Source organism: Amyelois transitella, chromosome 12 (assembly GCF_032362555.1).
Source record: "Amyelois transitella isolate CPQ chromosome 12, ilAmyTran1.1, whole genome shotgun sequence".
Classification (NCBI taxonomy): Eukaryota; Metazoa; Arthropoda; class Insecta; order Lepidoptera; family Pyralidae; genus Amyelois; species Amyelois transitella.
The window spans coordinates 6,692,865-6,716,371 of record NC_083515.1 but is presented as its reverse complement, the minus strand read 5'-3'; the positions used below and the strand labels follow the sequence as shown (position 1 = coordinate 6,716,371).

At 34.6% G+C, this 23,507-nt stretch overlaps 1 protein-coding gene across 2 annotated transcripts; it reads left to right on the top strand.

Moving 5' to 3' along the window:
* Positions 1-14,941: 14,941 nt before the first annotated feature.
* Positions 14,942-21,047, top strand: LOC106142404 (uncharacterized). 2 transcript variants are annotated; one of them, XM_013344151.2, is made up of 2 exons: positions 14,942-15,459; positions 20,833-21,047. In XM_013344151.2, the coding sequence occupies exons 1-2, from the start codon at positions 15,012-15,014 to the stop codon at positions 20,835-20,837; spliced, it is 453 nt and encodes a 150-aa protein (XP_013199605.1). In that variant the 5' UTR covers positions 14,942-15,011; the 3' UTR covers positions 20,838-21,047. The 2 variants fall into 2 exon arrangements, with proteins under 2 accessions (XP_013199605.1, XP_013199606.1); XM_013344152.2 differs by having other exon boundaries at positions 14,946-15,351; positions 20,833-21,035.
* The last annotated feature ends 2,460 nt before the right edge of the window (positions 21,048-23,507 follow it).

Sequence of the window (23,507 nt, the reverse complement as noted above, 5' to 3'; positions counted from 1 at the left end):
TATCAGAGAGATCGGCCGCCAATAGATCCTGTCTTTAATAAATGACCGGTCCTGGACATCCTCAAAGTAAACTTTAAAATGTCACCTCTTTCATAGGGACGCGAACCCACGTCCCAACTTTCCGAATGTTTAATACGATTCGTCTGCTGATTTCGCGTGGGTTTTGTTTAAACAAGAAGTTTATGTTGTTTTAGGACTAATGAGCTCTTTGAGTTCCGTCACGACACGATACCCAGTCAATGATACGACCCCTGATTGTTTTCAACTTCAAAGTTCTGTATTAAAATTGCTTTTTAGTGATATGTACTTTATACATATTTTGGATTACGGATGCGTGTAATTTTTATGAGAATTTTTTGCAAGAAATACTGCAAGTAAAAAAAAATCGAAATAAAAACAATATTAAGTTGTTGAGGTGAAACAGGAGTCGCTTCATGGAAAAACCTGACGTAGCCAATCCAATATTGGCTCCTTCCTTCTTTCTCTTCCTCCACATACCATTCTTTGGAAAAATCACCCAGTGCCTTATTATTACGTCTACCACAGATACTTTACTTGCTCTGGCTGACTAAAGCCAATATCGCACATACAAAAATGTTAGAATACCAAAATATACCAGCGATACTGAAATAAAATATTGATGATCCAATTTCAAATTTACGACTTTTCCGTCCACGACTAGCCAAAATGAGCAATGACATCCGTAGTTAGTAACCACTTTCAATACATTATCTCTAGACACGATAAAACAAAAGCAGTAAATGCTATCTAATGGACGGCGTTAATACTGACTGGTAGGAGATATGGCTTAAGAATAATGGATTGCGCGATCTTATCCATGGATACGCTAACTTCAATGTGTGCTGGGTCAAAAATAAGTACCTTATTTCGTTCCACGTTACGATTGCAATGTTTTTGTTTTATGTAAGTATTTTTTTATCCCGTTTCTTTTTTATATTTTTGTTGAGCTTACCCAAAAGCAAGTTCGAAATTGGTTATGTGATGATTTATTTAATATCACCGTTTTTTAAACACTACCTATCTAAGATCGGGCCATTGGTTTCATTTTAAAGAGGTGAAGAGAAAACAAACAAACCGTTTTTCGCTATTATAATAATAAATTATCATGCATACGAATATTTTGATGAAGGCTAATATTTTAAGTTACTTGATTAAAGTGAATAATTCAATCTTTATGAAGTATCGTACACCGAAATTAAATTTACATAAACCCAAAATTTTGACGGAGATTACATCAAGGTTCATTATTACTACTGATTTACTTGAATAATAAAAATTTTATTTTAAAATAAAGTTGTTTTATAAATTACGAATACACTTGACTGACAAAATTACGAATACAAAATAAACATCGCCATTGTAACTATATTTGTATTCGCGCATATTTACGAGACAGGTACTATCCCGTACGTATTTTATATAAGACGTAGATGACCAAACTTTTTAAGTATCCTTTGTTACGCGAATGGTAGCAGACATTACATTTCAAAGTTTCTGTGATGTATCTCCAATGCTGGCTGGAGAGAGCATCCAGTGACAAATGAGCGACATTCCACTACAATTTAAATTACCGTGCAAAACTTTTGCACGTTACTGCTCTCCCATATCAAACGTGGGAAAGCGTTTACACGATGCGCGGGAACACTGCGCCGGGTAGTGGCCAATGTAATGTTTTAAGCTTATTTTTTATTATTTTTATTTATTAAATCTAGGGCATTTCATACCAGATAACTGAACGGGTCAAGTAACACATAAGAAAATCGATGATAATACATATGCATATATCTTGAAAGCATCATTGAAAAATAAATACATACATATGGTCACGTCTATATCCCTTGTGGAGTAGACAGAGCCAAAAGTCTTGAAAAGACTGAATGGATTTTTTAGCTTTATGATAGAATTGAGATTCAAATAGTGACAGGTTGTTAACCCATCGCCTAAAAAAAATCCCAAGTTTGTAAGTCTATCCCCTAGTCGCTTTTTACGAAATCCATGGGAAAGACATGGAGTGGTCCTATTCTTTTTTGTATTGGTGCCGGGAACTACAGGACACTTTAAAATTTTTTAATGGTATTTCTTCATCTATATCGATAAGTCACAGTATTTAAAACGAATAACAGCAAGCTCTCTCAACTCTTAGTAGCTCAATGTCGTAGATATTTAATTACATATCCAGAGCGCGCACGTCGCAATCGCGTTAATAATGTGAAACATACCTTAAACTCGAACACAGAAATATCAAATGTACAGAACTTTGGTACCCGTTGAAACTGTTTCGCAAATTGCATGTAATTTGCGTGGCTGCTTGAAAAGGAATCTGCTAATGGGAGACGGAGCCTGGGAGTGCTATTTATTATTAGTTGACGTGCAAGCAGCACATAGATCTCTTTACGCTATCTAAACCTTGAGGTAGTTTCCAAGGAAGAGGGTTTTGGAGTGCTTAAATTACTCGGAAATAACATTGCATAAAATTTTCTATTTGTAGAAATCACAATGTTCCCATAGATTATTAGATTAAAATTAAACTTGAAAGGATTGAAATATTAGGTGTATTTGATCTAAAGCGACCAGACACACAGCTCGGCAAAGCAACGGTCACCGCAAATAAATAAGTAATTTTAATTACTACTTTAAAAAAAAATATATAGTAAACAGCAACTTTTTAGCGCTTAATAAAAAATCTGTTTGTCCCCCATCATGTCACAAAAAACACAAACAAAAAAATATATCTGACACGCATTTCCACAAGCGCATGTTTCGCATTTGTTCCTGACATCGGCAAAACGTGGTTTGCGGCCGGTACCCATATTCTGCGAATTTTAATAGCTGTGGTTCTTCCCTGATTTAGTTGCAATAGCTTTATCGGTTAGACCTGTTTATGAGTAATTTATTGAATTGTTGGCTTGAAAAATAATTAACAATTTTAAGTTAGTGAAATAACGGTAATTTATCCATTTGTGGATTGAGTCATAAACTATTTTTTTTGTAATTGAGTAAGATTAATAATATTCTAAGATCAAATAATATTCGTCTAAGTACATATATGAACTATTAGCAAATTTAGAACTGTGTAAATTTCTGTGCAATAAAGATATTACAAACAAACAAACTAAACTTAGTTTTGAAATAAGACGATCAGAAAAATACCAAAAACTTAATTATAATTTTTTTATTCCCCTTTGATTGTATGTTTCGCATTATTATTATATCCAAAAAAGATGAACCATATTTAACCAAGTGATAAATGGCAATTCTCATTTTTCATAGAAATTATAATGTAATATCAAATCAATTAGAATTCTAAATATTTATGAATCCAAAAATTTACCAATACTTTATCTAGACCGATTTTAATTTGGGTAAGGCAATACGGACAAGAGAATATTGGCAGAGTACACAGGCCAAATGAAAGGTGCTGCTAGACTGATTGGCGTTTCGGCGGCCGCCCGGCCGGCTCTGATTAACGAAATTCCCACATGCCACTGACTCCAATTGTATTTAGGGATGTCGATGTCCAAAGTACTAATAAACTATTAAGGTCTTAGAGATAGGGACGAAATTAATGTAAAATTAATATATATTGAATCATTTAAAAAATCATAGTAATATTGTAATGTTAGAATTCGCTTGTTCGCCCATCATTCACGTTAGAACCACTAAATCGTACTCCATGACATATCGCATGGAGTTACGGAGAAGAACAAAGCACTAAGGACAAAGAGACTAAAGAGTAGAAAGTTAAAGGGTACATCATAACGTGGGCGAAAGATTGTTGATGAAAACATTATGATGCTACTCGTATGTGTATCTTATTCATTAACAATTTTCCAACGAGATATACTTTGCAATCCTGAAGTAGAAGTCAATCGCTACTTTTACAAGCACAGCTTTTATTGCGTTCCGTTTCTTGAACAACAAAATTGAACTTTCTGAAAATACTATCCAATCAAGGGGTCCAATCGCCCGAATTGCATAAATTTCAATCGGTGCAATCTACAAAGCAGAAATAGCTTAAGAACAATGGGACCGACTTCAAATTGTCTTTAGACACAAACTTCAGACCTTACTACTGTCACAGACGAAAAAATCTCGACAGAACGCGGGTATTTTGTTTAATATGAAATGTAACGCCTTACTGATAAAATTTTATTGTAATGTATAAATGTTAATTATTAACTTAAACTTTATTATAATTGATAGATAAGTTGGCTTTTTGGAGTTTTACAGAAACAAAGTAATTTTAGAATGTCGATTATCTTTGCTAAGAATAGTTCAGAAATAAACAATAAGAGGTCATTCAATGCAAACTCTTTATTATAGTATAACTATTAAAGTATTGTGCAATACAATTACTTCATTCCAAAACGTCAAATGGTCTTCGTAAATGTACGAACTTGCGTATTCATAGTATGAGCAAGTACCTTGACGTTACAGACATATAGTAGTGCCCCAGCCATTGACGCAGAGATTAACGAACATTTTCGCACATTTCGTATTCGACAGACATCCGGCATTGACAAAAGATCCGCTAACCGCGATGATAAAACGACTGGAAAATCTCACTAATTCTGTTTTAATCAATAATGCTTTATTTATAACAGTAAGTTAGTTTCATCTTAGCCATACGGCAAACTGCTTTACTTCTGAAAATAATCACTTTTATTACAAAAACCAAATCTTTATATACATATAGTCAAGTCTATATCCCTTGCGGAGTAGACAGAGCCAACAGTCTTGAAAAGACCACGTTCAGCTTTTTGGCTTGATGACAGAAGTAAGATTCAAATAGTGATGGATTGCTAGCGCTTTGCATTCAAGAAGAATCCCGAGTGTATTATAGCCTACCCTTAGTCACCTTATATGATATCCCTGGGGAAGAGATGGAGTAGTCCTTTTCTAAAGTGTCGGGAACTACACGGTATCATAGAGATAAATAAAGTGATTCTATTACAATCGACGACGTCTCAGTTGGCAAACCCCTCACTAGCTCGGGGCTTAAATGGTAGAAGTTTATAAAAAATACGACTAAATAAAAAAATAAATTGAAGATCTTCCCACTTCTTTCTTTCTGCAAATCGCTTACTCTGGCACCGACCACATTCGTATGAATTTTGATGTAATTTTTATTTATTACGTATATAAATTATAACCGCACAAAACCGGGGATCTCTTGCAAGATATAATTGCATTGAATTGAAATTTTCTAAATTCGACCTTTATAATGATTGGGATGTATCAATCCATGATTTACATGATCAAATAAACTTTAAAATATAATCTGAATAGGAACCTACTCAAGTGTACTGGACATGTAAAAATATTTAAAATAAAATTGAGAAAATGAAAATATTTGGTAGGTAACTGTTTTCTATAAAAGCCTGTCGTTATTAATTTGTAATTTTAATAAAATATGCGTATCGTCTCGTGTAGATGATTAAAATTCAAGGCGGTTTCAACTTGAAATACTAATAAAACAAATAGCTCTCTAGAATTAAGATCGTCAGAGGCCCTGGGCTACGGGTAACAAGGGATTATAAACGGAGTATCTACATAATTCACATAAAATTTTGTCACGCAATAATTTATAGCAGAGGTAAGTTCTTTAGATATTATAAAATTACTAAGCTTTTTTATTAATATAAGAAAGATAAAGAGTGCAATTTAAAATCAAAACATATAAAACAAATGTCAACAGGCTGAGTTATTCCATTTCGAGTATTCGATTTTGAGAAATCAACATTCATACATATATCACGTCTATAAATAGTCTTTGAAGACTAAATCCCATAGCCTCGAAAATATTTTAGGTACAGTTTAGCTGGAGGATGATGTTATTGAGTTTCAGATACTTAATGACATATACTGTCCCTTAAAGAAGAATCTCAAAATTGTAAGCCTCTCCTTTTATTGCGAGGGTTGTAGAGGAAGTAGCTGGCATACACTATGTATTTTCATCGTTACCAAAACTAACAAAAAGATACATACATACATATAATCACGTCTATATCCCTTGCGGGATAGACAGAGCCAACAGTATTAACAGACTAATAGGCCACATTCAGCTGTTAGGCTTAATGATAGAATTGAGATTCAAATAATAACAGTTTGCTAGGCTGTCAGCTAAAAAAAAATCCAGATCAGATAGAGAAGAAAGATTACAGATCCAATATATTTTATTCATCTATAAACGTCTCATATTAGACGAGAATCATCCCCCAAAGTTCATTGTTTGGTCTGTATTGCCGAGAGACTTGTCAATTTATTTTGTTGTGTTATAAAATGGGGATTTACTGTATTATCATCTAGAAAGGAGCAGACGCGTTACATATCCCCAAAAGGAGATAAATATTTTATGTCATAATTCATCCGAGCTATAAAAAGGGTGAGTGTATTCGAGACCGTCTCGAAATGATTTCGTCCCGCTGGGATCGTGGAAGCGAGGCGAATGTTGATATTTTCTTTAATCTTACAATAAATGGAAACACCTAATAAAATTGTGTATTGTGTCTGTCAATTTGATATGTCTAACGAGGCGTGTTATGATTATACCAAACGGTACGTGTTACCACAACGAGTCATTAAGCATAGCCTTCAAATGAAAATGACATACAGACATAATGTAGGTACGCTATATAGATTTGGGAATTTCGTCTTAATCTTGAGTGTTGTAAACATGTTTTATTTGTTGTGCAAATTTTATTGTGCGATAAAAAAAATATATCATTAAAATGACTTTAAACTTAAAATAGGTTTTCTTTTAATATACCAAATAATTAGCTTGCTGATAACAATATCCAGATAAGTCTAATATGAATCTCATTTATAACTTGTATCATAAGATCTCATCCTAAGAGTATTATCTAAATGGACAGTAACAAAGCATAGAGCCTACATAATAGTCCCAATTTTATCAAATTCTCTTATTTAATGGTATAATTGGAAAAGTTGGTCCACAAAGCGCTGGGCATCCAAGGAAGAACTATAAAATTGCAGTTAAGGCACGAAACGACTTCTCAATACCATTACTCTGAAATACGATCTCAATGAGTATCCTTAGGGGCACGGGACACACTGATATTCTATGGTTTTTAATACTTAACTTTTTTAAACAAAAAATTAAAAATGTTAATCAAATCTATCAGTGAAAATTGAAATTGAATCTACTTGTTCAACTTTTGAATTGCCCATGTAATCCGTAAATTACCGTAAGGCATAAACTAACCTTTTAAATACGCCTTAGTACCTTACGTGTACAAATTTAAAAGTACATAGATTAAACGTGAATAGATAATACAACCAAAGAAACGAAATATTCTTTTTTACTTTCGCATTCATGAGTTGGCGTTGGTATAAGATCATAAAGATACGTTCGATAAATTGTTCAATTTATTTCTCCAAAAAATATGTTATTTTCATATAAAAATACTATAAATGCGATCAGTATAATGGGTAATATTATATTGATATACACCTTTAGTTAATATATTTTTACCACATCAAAGTTCGCACCCATAAAGTTGTTTGTTTGTAACAAAATCATGTAGAAAAAGGGTTATGTTAAAGATTCAAAGATTTCTTTTATATGAATTTTACGTAGGACAAGTAGTGTCATGTTTTTGAATAATATTTTTGACCTTGTCCAATACTTGCGATAGCAAATATTAGTTTCACAAAATATCAATGCCTGTATGCATACATGCATATTAAATTACACTTTTAAAGTTTAGTACTCACCCAATCTTATTATATTCCTATTTTTAACGAGCAATATGATACTTTTCTTTTCCCTTCCCAAAATCGTTTTCCCATATGAGATGGTTGCTGGGATACGATTATTGTGGTTTTTCTGGTGGCTTTGAAACAGTTAAAAAAACACTGATCTCCGCTCGGTCACCCAGGTACTTACTATAAGTATAAGCGTCCATAAAAACAAAAGAAGCACTGAATAATAGCTGCGATAATAATGAACGCTTGCAAAAATAACTCCAGTAGGGGGGATGTGACAAACCATTCTAGTTACCTCGGTGACACAAAGTAATGCATGGAGTTTATCAAACGAGCTTAGGGGAGAGAACGCTGTGACTCGACGAAATGCTGAAATTTTGACAAATTATACTCGGGGATTACTCCGCGGAATATGAAGAAAACCACGCATACCCACAAATTACTGACTGGTGACAAATACGGACGTAGATGACCCTCATTTGTCAGCTGCTAAATCTATTTAGAGGGAATATTTCAATGAGAATGACGTAGTAAAGCAAATCTTGCTAAAATTGTATCACACAAGAAGAAAAAAATACAGATATTTTACATATATACTAACATATAGTCACGTCTATATCTCTTGCGGGGTAGACAGAGCCAAAAGTCTTGAAAAGACTGATACGCGACGTTCACGACGACGGCTTAATGATACTCGTAGAACTGACATTCAAATAGAGAGAGGTTGCTAGCTCATCGCCTCAAAGGAGAATCCCAAGTTTGCAAGCCTATACTTTAGTCATACTCTATGGATACTCTAATATTTTACCAGATTTATTGACAGATGCTTAGACAAAGTAAATGCCACCTTAAAATAAGATATCTACAAAAGAACCTTAAAATGACTTACAAAACATAAATAATGATAGGTGCAATAAAAATAAAACGTGTTTTGCAGTGAGATCATTTATACCGGTTTTGCCACTTTTTATTTCTTTCTGATGTAAGTATATAAAACATTCCTATGGTTTTTTTTCTGTTCTTTTAAATACTTTATACAAATTAAATTTTATTACCTGAACTAATAACCTAGGTTTTGTATCCTAACATATTATCATATTGTTACACAATATATATGCTAACATCAGGTTCTAAAAAATATAACTGAAAGCATTATCTTTATTAAAATAATATTTCAATATTAACTTAGAAGATATTTGCGTAAGTTAATCAAAATAATATCAAATAAATACATCTTGCAAACGTTTCTGTTCACCAGGGTTGGTAATATTTAGTGTAAAAATATGACTTACACAGTCCAGGGTCATGGTCAAAGGTCACTCCAGAAAGGTACAGATGTAACTAGGCTAACGTTTGAAGGAAGTAGAAGGTCTACGTCAAATCTAAGTAACCAAGGCTTAAAGTTTGAAAACTCTCGCCCTTGGTTTGTATAAAGGCTGTAGGAAGGTAACGAAAATGCAAATGACGCACTAGAGAAGTATTAAAATATATAATAAAATAGTTGTTGCAAGGGTTATCAACCGGAGTTGTGAAGGGTTAGAAAATTTTAGGTCGGCCCAGGGGATCGAGTGGCTTCAAAGTTACCCGGAATTTCAGCTCTAAATTAGGGTAGTATTACACGTGACATTAAAATTGTATTGTGTTTTTGCGCTATATAAATGCCTTATACTTATTTCGAAAAGCTCAGTCACAAACTAGAAGAAATAGAGTATTCTAAAAACACCCAAAATGAAAATGTATCAAGTATCCTTATAAAATGTGCAAATATATTGCCAATGTTTTTCACAACAGATTTTACTTTAGAATCCTTATTTTAAATCTATATGTTACATACAAACAATCACGCCTGTCTCACATTGCGGTAGGCAGACTATGGATTTCCACTTGCAACGATCCTTACAGACCTTTCCCGCTTCCTCCACACTCATTACTCATATTCGACGATTACGGGTACTCCTTACATCTTTTTAGGTCATTCGAAATTTGGTCCTTGAAAGTTCGACGAGGCGGCCCTGTCCTTTCGTTTGTCTTTATCCTCATCCATTCCCTCGACATGTCCATATCATCTCAACATATCTTTTTAGGGCCGTGTGATTCCCGGGTGCCGTGTGATTCCCAGCACCATTAAAAAAAGAAAAAGATCACTTTTTCTTTGCCATGGATGTCGTAAAAGGCGACTAAGGGATAGGCTTACATACCTACTTGTGATTCTTATTTTAGGCGATGGGCTAGCAACCTGTCACTATTTGAATCTCAATTCTATCATTAAGCCAAACAGCTGAAAGTGGCCTTTCAGTCTTTTCAAGACTGTTGGCTCTGTCTACCCCGCAAGGGATATAGATATGATTATATGTAATGTTATGTTCAAACCCTTTTCAATTTTGGACACAAAATTCTCTTTCAAACCACACATTACTCTTACATCAATATTTTTAATTAGATCTTTTAATCTAACACCACACCTACTTGAACTCTCATTTCTATTGTGTTAACTCTACTTTCATTCTGTTTCTGCCATACCAAACTCTTACTCCCGTACATAAGTCTAGGCATTAACACACCATCATGAACGGCCAATCGGGTATTTTTTGTCTTTAATTCTAACTGCTCTAAAAATGCAGTCAGAAATATGCGGTAATTATAAAAAAAATGTATACAAAATAAAAAATAATCTGTAATTCTTCCAACAACAAACGCCATTAGCTTTTACATTATAACCGACAACAGACTAGTCTCTTTATGTATGTAAATAAACCATGCACCTTCCAAAACAGATAAAGAGATATCACAACCATGTTTGCCAAAGAAATTTCCATCATGGATACATTTATTTAAAGAACAACTCTTGTGCACGATCAATTGCATTACCTTTAGATATCTGAAAATAACATATCGTTAGCCAAAGCAAACAATGTTAAAAGTCAGAAGCTGCCTTCAACAGCTTATCTCTAAAACGCGATGTACGAATGACGCTGTGAAGTTTGTTCTCTTTGTTTGTTACCAGTATTTTTGCCGTCTCGATAACATTGTCAAAGAATCCCCTATTCCCTCAGGGTTTGCGAAGATATGACGTCAACAAACTTTAATAAAACATATAATCTTTTTCTCCTAACCTTTGAAATGTTTTGTTTCGATAGTGGTTTAGATTATGAGGGAAAACTTCATTTATTGAGTTAGGAAAATAATGAAGGTTTATTCTGAGCCAAGATGTTATAGTATTATGAACTTCGGTAATGTCAGGCTTAGTGAACAAAGGAAGTTGAATACTTTTCTTATACAGCTGAGATTTTCCTGATAAAGCTGAAAGATATCCCGGTGTGAGGTTCCCGCGGTTTATTAAGGAACGTGTTTATACACCCTACTAAATCCGGGTTCTGATTATGCATAAAATTTTGTACAACAAAAACGTACTGACGCGAAATTGACCGACAAATCCTTTACAAAACCCGGATTCCTGACAAGAATACGTTTCTAGGGACACTCAGATCCCTTACCCCTTTCTTTGTTATGTAAATATCAGTGTCTGGTGAAAGTTTGCCAACAAATATTCCCTCCGTGTCGATCCATTAGAAAATGAAAGAATGTTTGTATAGAACGAAACAAGAGCTCGCTCATTCCCGTTGATGATATTAGGCACTGAGGTACACCCGTTTCTTTGTTAGACCAACACAGGTTAATATTAGTTTAGGACTAATGATTCATTTGGCTCGACTGGAATTACACGTCCGTATTACGTCTGACTGTACATGTATGACGGAAAGTTCTTAATGTTATTGTTGTTTCGTCCGAATGGGTGTAACTTCAGTTTGTTTGGAAAACAACGACTTATGAAACTCGAAACGACAGCTAGTAAAAGCTACGTCAGAACATTCACTGTCGTACAATGAAATTTCATTACATTTTCAGTGAAATGTATTTGAATTCATTAATAAACTGGACCCGAATGTCTGAATTGATACGAGTATAATGTTTATTGTTCGATTGAAATTTCAATAAACTATACATTAGTTAAGTGTAGCTATATCAGGGAGTTCCCCTTAATGCAAACAAGACACATCGGAGCGAGTGAGTAGATACAAGACACCCATTGTTTATGAAGCCGCCGTAAGAGGACGACGTCAAAGCTCATCCTCTATTCAAACAAACGTGTAGTACACATTGGATCTTACGGTCGTATCTGCGTACTGAACACGGAACATTCCTAATATGTTAATTTCAAATCCGGGATAATCAACGCCGGGACCGAACGCCTTCGGGAATTCAAGACGACGTTTGTAAACTTATCTCGTGTTCTCGTTAGCAGCGGGCGAGCCTCCTGAATACGTAAACGTGTCATTCATGATTAAGCAACCGTTCAAGACGTGACTGTTGACAAAAACACTCAAAGAGAATCCTGATACCCTAGTGAGACCAAAAATTCAGACTCCTTACTCCGGTTGCGCTAAAATATTCAAAGGGATTAGCGACAAACCTGGAGGGATTAACTCGGTTTAAACAGGGAATAAATAGCGATATAATACAATTTGTAGGGACAGTGTAAGAGATGCGTACGTAATGTATACATGTGTATTTCGAAATGAGGATCACGAGAAGTTTGAGAAGCGTATCATTGGCGTCCCGGCGCGTGGCAAACGACCCCGAAAATTGCTTGCAATTTATTCGGTTCAAGGGTGACCCGGGATAAGGAGGAGCGAGACGTTTGTCACTCAGTATATTATTTACTTGTGGACGCTGAAAACCAATCCGCAACAATATGGGCTACAGGATTTTAGTAATACAATTTCTAAAAGGATTTCTTAACGATAAGTCAAGTATGATTTATTTAACAGGTATATAGTATGTTAGTGGACTGGCTCATACACTAAACTCGGTTAAAGAGGCATCTATCTAGATGGTCCAACTTCAATTCTAAAATCCATCAAAATCAGCTAAGCACTGTGGATGGAAAGCGGGACATACCTATACCTGAGTAGGTATAATGATTATTTTTTGAATTCAAAATACAATACATTTGTTTTTACCCCAATACGTTTTCCATGCATCATCATCAATGTATGTAAACTTACGCTAATGAATGAGTGCCTGACCAACAGACAACTATTGTGCACCGGAAAGAACGGAAATTAGATTTAAAATAGCGCTAGCGGAGCTTTGGACATAATCTTGTTTTTTAAAATATTTACCGTCTCGTTAACATATTGACTTAAAAATTCATCATGAAATCAATAAAAGCATAACTCTGTTAAACCTTAGTTCAAGAACAAGAAGTACAAAAGTGAAGGTTGCGTGTCACATATTGTTGTTTTTTATATTACAATTTCAATTAACTTGTAGAAAGGTTTGTAGGTATTTCATTAATACCTTAATTAATTATAAATTATCTATTATTTGAATAGCCCTAATTAATATAATCATCACACTTGATCATAATAGGTACCTAATTCTATTTTCACAAAATAGTGGACGCCCAATTCTCCAAAAAATACAAACACAATAAAAACTACACGATTCATGTTCTATTTCGTAAAAACGTGCCAAATTATCAATATTTACGGTTATGACTTATTACTATTTATCTCTTTTATATTCAGAAAAATGTTCCGAGCTCTATAAACAAGGTAATCTTTTGTCCCCCGACTTATCTCCGGTACGGGGTGGCTCACTAATTTATTAGGCAACTTGTGCAATAGGGCGGAGGCCACTGATGTCGCATTTACATAAAACTTTCACATTCACTGTACACGGTCACGTCTGAATGTCTGAACATTTGTGCGCCCAAACGACTGCTGGGTCGCTGAAAGATCCTGCTGATAACACGCAAAACGGTGATAGCATTCTTGTTATTTGTAGATACGTACGTATTCGTTTTTTTTTTTTCAAACCCTATTTCGAATACATTTGTTTCCTTTTTTGTGCAAAACACATGTTAACAAGTAATTTATTTGTTCCTGTTTAAGTAAACTTTTAGAACAATACGAGATAAACTGATAAGTTAGGTATCTATAATCTAAATTTTCATGTATGCTTTATCGTACGTTAAATGTAATGGCACTCGTACCTATTAATATTAATATATGTCTTATTGTTGCTTCGCTGATAGAGAATTCCCAAACGCGTAGGTCTGTGGTGGTAGCTTGCCTATTTACTCGTTGGTAAAAAATAAACTATTTCCTAATGCTTCAAACAAAATCATTTTTAAATGAATTCGATAAAATCCTATTTTTGGCAAATTAATATTAAACAAAAATACTTGATTCTCCGTACGGTGCAAAAGTTAGAAAATTAGCACCATATTACTCTACTATTTTATTTATTGTTTTATCGGAATAAAATATTGAAATTAGTTTACGTAGGTAACTTTGTACTGGGTTAACCTACATCACTTAGTCCTCTATGCCAATACGATAAAAGCAAAACCTTGTTGGCAAACTCAGTTGGCTATTTAAACCAATTTAAACCCTTTATCGTTTCAGGTACATTAGGTATAGGTGTTTTGTTGACAGATAAGGCCAAGCCAAGTTTCGGTCTGCCGCAGAGCAATTCAGCGGTTTTACGCTCTGCGTCCTACAGATAAACCTTTGTTGCCTTATCGCGTTCCACAGCGGCCGTCTTACGCCTAAATTTAAAATGTAACTTCCCATTTAAAACGTTTCTTTTGTGTAGAAGATTTAACAAAAGATTGTTCTGTCATCCTTCTTCAAAGAACGAGTTTCGCTACTGGGACCTTTGTTGTTGGAAGCATAACGTCGTATTGCTTGTTATGATAAATTAAAACGTTTTGTTTTTATGTTTATGGAAGATGCAAAATTCATATTTGACATACAAAAATAACTGATTTCATTCAAAGGCATTGCATTGTAGGTGATTTGTATTCGTAAATATTTCTAATGCAGTAATTCCATTTACTTCTTTCTTTTTACTTTACAAAACATTATTCCTCTTATAATTAAGCTTTTTTTCTAAACGTCAACGAAAATGTATTCAAAGCAACTCAAGATTAAAGGTGACTAAAATGTTCGCTGTAGAAACAAATCATAAAAGGCAAATGACTAAAGACACATCATCATGATATTTGGGTACTTAATAAAAAACATGCAAAACCTTCTTTCACGAATATGTTTTGGCATTCAGATGAGAAACTAATAACCTTTGGTCCATCTACGTGTTGAAACTGGTTTCCGAGGTTAAACATAGATTTATAATAAAAATATCCTCAGACGTTTTAAAATTTCTGTCCCGTTGATCGTGTCTACGGAGTGACAATGAAGTGCCTTCTATTAGGTGTTTTTGTGTTTGTTTTTGCATCAGTTAATAGCTATAATTTTGACACAGCATACTACGCACCCTTTGGCTTACGAGGACCAAGATCAAGATTTGACTATGATTTTACAAAATTGTCACCACAATATAGAACATCGCCTATAAAATATGATTACTTTGATAATATACTTACACATCAGACTTCTAGTGAAAATCCCGGCCTTAATAAAAATAGACCAAACGCCGGAAGCGAAGCAGCTTTCAACTTTGGTTCTACCCAAAAAATTGGTGAACCTTACAAATCCCAAGATGAAAATATTCCAGTTGACATTCAACAACAAGGTATGCCTAATGGATATTCTTATTCAAATACTGAAGGATCTTCCGCACCTCAATTTCAAAGCAATTTGAGAACAACTACAACTTCCACCACAGCCGAACCAACACAAGGTAAACCTCCTTTATCGATGTCCGCACATCTATTAAGCAGTTTTTCTGATAGTAATTTCAAATATAATGAAACTGACACGGACTACTACGATTTCGACGACGCCGCTCTTTCAAGACCGCAGTACGATATAAGTTCATCAAAGCAACTATTTGCAGAATTTGTTAAAAAATATGGAAAGCTATATAAAGACAAAGAAGATGAAAACAGACATTACCAATTTTTTGTTCACAGTTTAGAAACCATTAACAGATTAAATTCTGAAGGTAGTTCTTCATCTTTTGACATCAATATAATGTCGGATGAAGATCCTAAAATATTTGGAAAATAAAAAGTGGTAAGAGTTCTGAAACAGCATGATTTCAAAACTAATTCAGTTGCATGATTTGCAAGCTTTAAGGTATGCAGGCTAATCTTTGTATTGGCAATTCTAATTTTAGTCTCTTAACAAACAAAATATTGATAAAAATAATCAAATCAACAAATTAAAAACACTAGCCAAGCCGTAAATATTCCATAATATATAGATATGTGAAAAAAGGGGAGAATTATTTATCCATGAGAGCTTCAGTGATGCCCAAAATAACTATTTGCAAACTTTTAAGACTAATAAAAAGGGAAACGTAGTTTACATTCATATTTATGCAAATAACAACAGATATATACATACATACATACATACATAAAATCACGCCTCTTTCCCGGAGGGGTAGGCAGAGACTACCTCTTTCCACTTGCCACGATCTCTGCATACTTCTTTCGCTTCGTCCACATTCATAACTCTCTTCATACAAGCTCGGCGGTTTCGGGTACTTTTGACCTGACCCTTTACCAGGACGTCCTTAATTTGATCAAGATACGTTCGTCTAGGTCTTCCCACTCCGACCTTTCCCTCCACACTCTCCTTGTATATCTGCTTAGTCAACCTGCTTTCATTCATCCTCTCCACATGACCGAACCATCTTAACATACCCTTTTCTATTCCTGTAACTACATCTTCTTTCACATCACAACATTCCCTTATCACGCTGTTCCTTATCCTGTCACTCAATTTCACACCCATCATACTCCTTAACGCTCTCATTTCCACTGCATTTATTCTGCTTTCATGCTTCTTTTGCCATACCCAACTTTCACTCCCATACATTAATGTCGGGACCAACACGCCCCTGTGCACAGCCAGTCGAGCCTTTTTGGATAGTTTCTGACTGCTCATAAAGGCATGCAAAGCTCCATTCACCATGTTCCCCGCGTTCACTCTCCTTTCAATATCACTATCATACTTGCCATCTGATGTAAACTTTGATCCTAGATATACAAACTCTTTCACTTGCTCCACTTTTTCTCCTCCAATCAAAATATTACATGCTGTCATTTCTTTCTCCATTTCAAAAACCAGTGTTTTAGTTTTACTTACGTTCACTTTCATTCCTTTCTCTTTTAAAGCTTCATGCATACAGTTTACCATCTCCTGTAACTCCTCCGCTGATGACGCCAGTATAACCTGATCGTCGGCATAGAGCAGACATTTGACGAGTAACTCATTCATCCTTAATCCACTTTCAGACTCTTTCAAATCTGTCAAGCAGCTATCCATAAATAGGTTGAACAGCCACGGTGACGCAACACATCCTTGCCTAACGCCTTTCTCAATCTTAAACCACTCAGTGTGCGCTCCGTTTATCCTGACACAAGCACTCGAATCCTCATATAAGGATTTCAGTGCTCGTATTAAGAGACTGCTCACCCCATGCATAGAAAGTGCTGACCACAATTCATTCCTCTCAACTCTGTCATAGGCCTTTTCCAGATCTACGAATGTGCAATAGACTTTTTGACTCTTGGCCAAAAACTTTTCGGCTATGCACCGCAAGGAAAAGACCTGATCAGTACATCCCATTCCCTTTCGAAATCCCGCTTGAGCATCCCATATTTTGTCATCAGTTTCATTCCTGACTCTATTAATCAATACCTTAGCATACAATTTGCCGACGACGCTAAGCAGGCTTATACCACGATAATTTTTGCAGTCCAGCTGTGACCCTTTTCCTTTGTAAAGTGGCACGATAACAGCCTTACACCAATCTTTTGGTACTCGGCCGCTTCTCCAACACAAATTGAAAAGGCAGTACAACTGACTAGCTACTACGCCTTTTCCTGCTTTAAGCATCTCGACCGACACTCTATCACACCCAGCAGCCTTTCCCGCTTTCATACTCTTAAGTGCTTCCACAATTTCGAACATTTCAATTTCGCCTTCCATCTCATTCTCTTTTTCTTCGCTATAGCAGAAATCTTTCTTATTTCCTTCCTTTTTTTCAAATAAACTTTCAAAATAGTCCTTCCATATCTTTAGTACACATTCTTCTCCTTTCACAACGCTACCATCCTGGCATCTGATCCTAGTCAGCTCTCTGGTTATAGTATTTCCTCGGGCTGACCTTACGGATTTCCAGAATACTTTCAGATTTGACTGAAAGTCTTCTGATAGCCTTTTATCAAAATCCTCTTTATACTCTTCTTTCTTTCTAATCACAGCTTTCTTAACCAAATCTTTCATTTTCTTATATTCCTTACGTGCTTCATTCACATCTTCATCTATAACCTCTTGCATTCTTAAGTTAGCTTTTGCTGCTAACAAATCCAGCCATGCTTTCTTCTTTAATCGCACAAGTTCTTGCACATCTTTACTCATCCACGCATTTTTGTGATTTTTTCCTTTCCTTCTTCTACTTACACCACACACTTCAACAGCTACTTTCACAATTCTTTCTTTAAATTCCTTCCATCCATCTTCAATATCGCTCATTTCATCTAAATCTTCAAATTCATCCTTCAGTCTATTAATATACTTCTTACCTACATCCATATCTTGCAAATTTTCTACTTACAGATATATTTCAGTAACAAATATTCATTTTTTGTCAATTGACCATCCTTCTAAGAGGGAACAATTTTATGGGGATCTAGTTCAGTAAAAGGCGGTTAATATGCAAATTGCAAATCCGATGAGTAAAAGATCGATAGGATGGGACTGTAGCTAGGTATTTTTTCGTTTCAATACAAATACAGTTGCTAAATATAAATACATATCTCTAAAGCAAGCATTTTTATGCAATTTCTTGAAACAAAAGTAGCCTTTTTTTCTAGTTTATTATGTAAACATACATATAAACATAAACATCGAGTCATGTCTATATACCTTGCATCACAAAAACACTAAAAGACCACGTTCAGCTGTATTGTTTCATGGTGGAATTGAGATCAAATAGTAAGAGGAATCCCAAGTTTATAAGCCAATTCCTTAGTCGCCTTTTGGTAAGTCGATGATTATGTTTATATGTAATAAACATAAACATCGAGTCATGTCTATATACCTTGCATCACAAAAACACTAAAAGACCACGTTCAGCTGTATGGTTTCATGATGGAATTGAGATCAAATAGTAAGAGGAATCCCAAGTTTATAAGCCTATTCCTTAGTCGCCTTTTAGTTAGTCGACATCCATAGAAAAGATATGGAATGGTTCTATTCTAAAGTGGCAGAAACGACACGGCAATCAGACATAGTTGCATAAATCACGCGTTTTTCCCGAAGGGGTAAGGAGTGACATCTTTCCACTGGCCACAATTCCTGAATTCACATTCATCACTCTTTATGCAGGTTCGTCGCAAAGTTTTATCAATATTGCGGCAGGAATTGTTCTATTGAAATTCGGTTGAAACGATGACGATTATGATGACGAAAGTATGATAAAGTTTAAAAAGAAATTTCTAATAATTTTGGCAGGCAATAAACTTTTTACGCTTGGCGATCACTAAGGACAGCAAATTACTGGCTGTACCTACCATAATTTTGAAACGTAATGAACAAACATCAGGCCTCATTTGCCACGATCCCTGCAAACTTCGTTTGCTTTATTCATGAATGATGATCTTTTCAATCATTAAGTTCTTCTTTCCAAATTAATCAGCTATATTCATTGTTTAAATCGTGCGGAAACAATTGATTAATTAACTCGACTCATTTAACTAATTTTGCAACTGTCTAACAAATTGAAGGATTGTCTTAAACTGTATCATTTCTACAATTCCCATATGGCCCTAGGTATTACCTTTTCAAAGGGGAAAATGAATGTCCGTTAACAAGAGGGTATTATCAAAGAATTTTGCATAGGGACATTTTCGCCCTGTCGAGAAAGGGTCGACACAAGGCGGCATAATGAATTAAATTAGGTCCACTGATAACCTCTCCGCACAATCTCGGGTAGGAGCTAGGGTTGACACGTGGTTATAGAACCTACTGGAACTGTCTCACTCACTTACATCATCAGTTTCAAATTTTTAGAGCCAACTCTTGATGGTGGAGTTAAGTGGAGCGTCCTCTATTCAATCTCTTCCTCTTTTCTCTGTTATTTTTCTTTTAAAAGTATGTTGTAAGGTAAACTTTTTGCTTTGTTTGATCAAATTATTTTATTCTTGGTCTTCCTCTCTTTCCATAAATTTTTCCCTCGATTAAAGTTTTAATATTCGTCATGTCGTATTAAATGGCCTATTATGGAGAGAAAATAAATAAATATGATAAAAGGAAAATATTAACATATTGTTTTTATTAGATACTTATAACAACATAACAAATAATACTGACTTAATTTACCACTTAAGTTATCTGCTTGCCAAGGCAACTTGTGTATATGCTATAACTAACATTTTTAATACAATATGTTTTTTTAATAATAATCAAAAACTTAACTAAAGAAACTATTCACTTTATTCCCTGTAAAAAACATAGCTGCAATATTTACACACTGCACTGTAATAATGAGAAGGTAGGTAGCTAATGAAATTAATGAGTACTAACTGAAAAGGTAAATAATAACACAAATTATTATATTTACATTACAATGCCCTTTGCATTTATTTTATTACTTGCTTATTAAGCATGACAATGTGCATGAAGAAACAAAACTAATTTCGACCGTTAATACTAAAGCAACTTAAGTATTTGTTTGGGCATATGTTCTATATCATCTGACTCCTACATAACCACCAAGCAATGGATTTTAATAATAGCTATATTCACCATCGATACTACAATCAACTGGCTGTACAGAGGTAATTGACCTTAAAATTAGAGACTGTCACTTCCAGACTGTTGATTCAAATCTATGAGACAAGACCTTGCTAATGTCAAGTGGTCCGAAGCCCAAGAGTTATGTGCATAACGCCTGCCCTGTGATTTATCTCGTTTGAGATCCTACCCACATACATATGTATGGCCACATACATTTTAACACACGGTTTTTGACCACAATTGAAAAGGGCTCGGCGGTTTTATTTCGAAATGTTTATGTATTTTTTTATATCTGTTACAGGTTGAACAGACAGGCAGAGGATGAAGGACTGAAGATTTTGGGATCGCAAAGATCAAATATACCTAATATAATCAAATTACTTAGATACTAATTTAGGTAATTATAACCTCATCAAAGACAAGTATGACTTTTAATTTTCAAAATTCAATGAATACGTAGTATCAGAAGTAAGACTTTCAATTAATTGGTTTACTAATCCTTGATCAATTATATTACCTAATAAAAATAAAAATATTTCGGTATAAATAGTAAGATTTTTATTTCATTGGTTACAATTAACAAATCCTTACTCAACTACAAAGAATAAAAATAGTCAAAAATTATACCTGGGCACCCGCCCCCGTCGCAAAGCACGCACGTCGCCGTTTAATCGCGCGAAAAACTATCGCTGTTTCGTTTTTTATTACGGTGTGAAACGGGACGACGATAATAGTTATTTGTGCGAAGAAAACCGCGGCGTCGCACGTATCATGCTACGGGGGCTGGCCAATACCAGTCGAAGGAAAACAATGTGATTTCTCTCACTGCAAGAGCAAGGGTATCGGTTACAAGTACATAACTCAGAAAAGAGTAATTGCTACATGGCAGAGGAAGGATTTGCACCTGACACTCACACATAAGAGAAAAATTTAAGGGAAATTGATCTAGCTTAGATACTTAAAGCAAAATAAATAATGAAGTTTAAAATAACATACCCCGAGGCTTTCCATCAGATTTTATAAATGCTTATTGCGTTTCAAGAAGCTTCTACAAAAACCTTTACATTGCTTGCTCAATCATCGCCTGAGCACTCGCTGAACGACCTACTCAAGCACGAATGGAAGTAATAAGTGGCATTAAATAAAAATCATATCACTATTCGTACAACAATAGATTAGACATTATGCAAAACAACGATGCGAACTTTGGAACTCTAGAAGAAGTCCTAATAGGTAGGTACCTACCATTTCTCTGCATCATCACGTTGCATCCTAGAATAAATTTAGAACCCTGTACAGTATATATATAGTTGATTTGGCTTGCAATAATAACTATTTTCAATTTTATTGTTTAAATACAAAATACTACCGTTTTATTTCATAATTGTAATTTCTTTAATACGTAATATTGTTTTAAAGCACATATGTAGGTATCTTCATTACTTGCAGGTTACAAAAATTTGATTTTGTAATAAAAACAAAAAAGGTACTATTTTTTTTAGTAAGTAATTTTATCTATACTTGGTCAGTTTTATAATTATATACCTACGTATTAAGATAGTAATAAATCGGTTCCTTATAATTATAGTCCCGCACCTATATGATTACTTCCCAAGGGATATAATATTATATCACGGCTTTTTCTATCTTACTGTGACATATAAGTACATAATGATTACATATCCGTCTTGTCTCTTACCATTTAGCACAGCGCAGCATTCCGATTGCATATAAATAGCTTCTGCTCATGCTCACATGACCTCTCTGGAGAGGAGCTGAATTCGGAGTCTGACCATGATCGTGGATTTAGTAAGAATACTTTTTATAAGACACGGCTCTCATCGTCAATTTACAAGAACAAGGTTGCAGATAGGTGAACCAAACCATATCAAATAATGATAAAAGCTGCACTATATGAATGAGCCTATTCCTCGAAGCTCGATCATGGTAACATCCATTTACCTGAATTTCCGGATTTTGGATTGAAAACGGCATCAGTTAAAATTCTTAAATATGATGGGTACGTACTTGATCTATCAACATGCCTTGATAATACCTCTATTTACATTAGCTGGGGACGTCGTGTGATTCGTATCTAGGTAGATATCTTACCTACTTAATACGTTCCTACCGCTCGACCACCGATGGTCAACGCCATGGTTTATTATTTACCAAATAAAATCTATACTAACATATAATAAATCTGTAGAAGGGTCAATTCTGTACATTGAAAATATTGAAAAAATAAATAGCAGGGGGTGTAACTGGATCGATACCAAACCCGAATATGTGATTAAAAATTTTTTGTCTGTCTATCTGTCTGTATGTTTAGGCATCACGTGAAAATTAACGGTTCGATTTCGATGAAACTTGGTATAATTATACCTTATTATCCTGGGCATAAAATGGAATTCTTTTTATCCTGGAAAAATACGTATAAAAAATAAATTTTAATTTTCCAGTTTTATCCATAGAAGTTGTTCTTTAGAACCGCGAACACACGTTGCATTACCCGTATTTGGGTCCAATAGATATTTATATGATGGCATTCTCAGAATTACTCAAAATGGAGAAATAAACCATCCACGCGAAGACCGACATCCGCGCGGACGGAGTAGCGGGCGGAAGCTAGTAAAAAAATAAAAATAAGCATTAATTCTCTCCACAATCTTTTATCTTAAAAATAAATTGAAATGAGCTAAAATACAAGTAATAGAGACTTCCCAAAAAAAGTTTGACATGGAATATATAGTATACATTACTAGGTATGAAGATTTCATATAAAAAAATTATTATTTATGTTGAAATCTACTAACTTGAAAAAAAAATGTGACTGAGTCGTTACCTGCAGAAGCTTAAGAAAAAATATAATGACTGAGGTATTATTGAAAATAGAAAAATCGTTGACTCGGCCTAGTTAAGTTGAGATTGGGCTGGACGTTTCCTTTGTTAGCTGCATGCCATCATATATGCACC

Coding starts and splice junctions, on each gene's coding strand:
- LOC106142404 (XM_013344151.2), top strand. CDS start 15,012: ATGAAGTGCCTTCTATTAGGTGTTTTTGTGTTTGTTTTTGCATCAGTT.